Source organism: Mastacembelus armatus, chromosome 21 (assembly GCF_900324485.2).
Source record: "Mastacembelus armatus chromosome 21, fMasArm1.2, whole genome shotgun sequence".
Classification (NCBI taxonomy): domain Eukaryota; kingdom Metazoa; phylum Chordata; class Actinopteri; order Synbranchiformes; family Mastacembelidae; genus Mastacembelus; species Mastacembelus armatus.
The window spans coordinates 26,979,747-26,982,402 of record NC_046653.1 but is presented as its reverse complement, the minus strand read 5'-3'; the positions used below and the strand labels follow the sequence as shown (position 1 = coordinate 26,982,402).

The window sequence follows — 2,656 nt, the reverse complement described above, 5'->3', positions numbered from 1 at the left end:
TGCTTCTCCCTGTTTAGTCCTGACTCTGGGCACGAGCAGAAGGCCTGTCCCTGATGTTCTCAGAGTTCGAGATGGTTCATATGGCATCAGCATGTCAGTGATGTAATGTTGTGCTGAGCCATGAAGAGACTTATACACAAGCAGAGCTGTTTTAAAGTCTAGAGACAGGGAGCCAGTGCAGAGATCTGAGAACAGGAGTAATGTGGTTGTATTTCCTGGTTCTAGTCAGGACCCAAGCAGCAGCGTTCTGAATGTACTGTAGCTGCCTTACAGCAAGGTGGTATATATGAGTGCTTATTCTTGCATGGGACAGTGGGACAGTGATAACTGCATGTGAGTGATGTGGCATAAGGGCACATACTTACTGCTTACTCTTTTCTATAAAATCTTTATAATCAATAGTTTACTTTCCACTACTCACACCATAAGGGCAGTGACCCACCAGCCAGTGCACTTTGCAATTGCATTCAGCCACTAATAAACAACCAGAAAGACAACTGGACTTCACTAATTTGTTACTGCTTAAAAAAAGGTACCAGTACAATTTTAATACGTGTCAAAGGCCACAGCTGATATGAAAACCATCACTGATGCTCCAGCACCAACAACCAAACACTAAACCTTTGTTGCCCTGTTTGTCCAGTCACACTGGGTCATTCAGGTCACAGCTGGATGTGAAAAATAATGACTTGCTCTGCTGTCAGCATGTGCAGCCCTGATAAAGAAAAATCTGCTGCTCTTTATAAAAAATGGTTTAATTCACTTATTGCATCATTAAATCTGAAGCGTATTTTACAGACAAGACGTTCATGGCAAAACTGCCTAATTTGCAAGACTTCAGATTTCTGCATGATCATTTCAGAAGTTAATCAGTGTTAATGCATCAGATGTTTCTGGCTGGACAGAACAACCTTTTGAGATGTTTAGAAATTTCTTTCATTTTCAGCCCATATATCAGTGGATTAAACAAAGGATGGTACAAAACTATTTGTAAAGTCATTATTAAACGTGCAGTTTTTGGAAAATTAGATTCAACTCGAGCTATAATAATATCATATATACACAAACAGGAGTAACTGATTAAAACCAGCAGGTGAGGTAAACAGGTCTCTGCAGCTTTTCTCCTGACTTCTCTACCACTTCGATAAGAAATAATAAGTATCTTTGTGTATGAAAAAATTATGAAGAGCAAAGGGAGAATTACCAGGTATATCAAACCAACTGCTCCATATAAAGTAATTACACTCGATCTTACACAATGAAGCTCATACATTACATTGTTACATGCTACCCCTTTGAAAGAAAAGTTACACAGTTTAGTTTTAGCATTCAGTATTGTTAGGCCTGCAAAATGACATGCAGATGAAAACCAAGCTAAAAGCAGGAAAATACTCACATTGGTTGTTGTCATGATAGTTGGATACTGCAGAGGTTTACATATAGACACATACCTGTCATAGGACATGGCTGTCAACAGTAAAAACTCTGAAGCACCTACAGAATAAATGATAAAATACTGAAAGAGACATGCTGAATATGATATGATCTGTTTTTCAGATAAAACATCAAACAGAATCTTTGGGTAAAGAGCAGTGCTGTAAAGAACAGAGTTCAGTGACAAAGCTGCAATGAAAATGTACATAGGCTCATGGAGGTTTTTGTGAATCACTATCAGACACACAATAGTAGAATTACTGCAGATTATTAGAATATATGCTGTAAACATGATCACAAAATAAACAAATCTATATTGGTTCAGTTCAACATACCCATCAAGAGTTATATATGTGAGATTTAACTCATAATCCATTAGTGTTATCTGAAATATTCAGTAAGAAAACAGATTATATAAACAGTGATAATCAACAAAGCAATAAAGAAGTCTCATTATTACTACACCAACACTGTTAGATAGCTGACATTGAACTGTAATTGATGTAGGCTCAGCTACAAAATTCAGAAAATGAACTGTTTGTTGGTTGTGGACAGTTTTTATTAGATTGCTTCACCCACCATGGATCTCATTAAACTTTTTACTAAAATAGAAACTGACCTGTAAAGAACTTTATCAACCTCTGGAGACTTGAAGCTACAGCATCATTTGATCTTAATGACTTTATGTTTCAGCTGGAATAGGTCATATTGTTTAGGCCATAACAAGAATTGTAAGTCATCTTTCTGTTCCAATGTGAGCAGTTGTTACCACAAAACCTCAAGTAAATAGGACCCATGTGCAGAGACACATACTAACATGCAGACAGATGCCATAAACACTCAACTTTGATACAACTTCTGACAGACCTACAAATAGTAAGGCTGAGGCAAAACCCAGACTCTGAATAAGATGAAGGGCAGGAGAGGTGTCAGAGCCAGAGCAGCTGTTGGAGTAGGGAGACAAAAAATGTAAACTGAGGAACGACATAGTCTGATAGGAGCCAGGTGATTGAAGGCCTCTATAGAGACTGCTAGAAATACTGCCAGGTCAAGCGCTAACCTGGCTGGGAAATGCGTCACGGCTAATGTCCACTCTGAAACCGATGGTGTTGGCAGGAGGGGCTGACTCAGGAGCAGTCAGTGTCTTCACTGGAGGGGCCAAATCCAATGAGTCATGTTTAAGCTCTTCAAGATTTAATCTCTGTCTTTGTGCAGTGTAGTA

At 38.6% G+C, this 2,656-nt stretch overlaps 1 protein-coding gene across 1 annotated transcript; it reads right to left on the bottom strand.

Moving 5' to 3' along the window:
- Positions 1-883: 883 nt before the first annotated feature.
- LOC113123870 (olfactory receptor 6N2-like) lies at positions 884-1,810 on the bottom strand. The gene has a single exon (XM_026296202.1). It carries the CDS (start codon positions 1,808-1,810, stop codon positions 884-886), a length of 927 nt encoding a protein of 308 aa, XP_026151987.1.
- Positions 1,811-2,656: the final 846 nt, after the last annotated feature.

Coding starts and splice junctions, on each gene's coding strand:
- LOC113123870 (XM_026296202.1), bottom strand. CDS start 1,810: ATGGATTATGAGTTAAATCTCACATATATAACTCTTGATGGGTATGTT.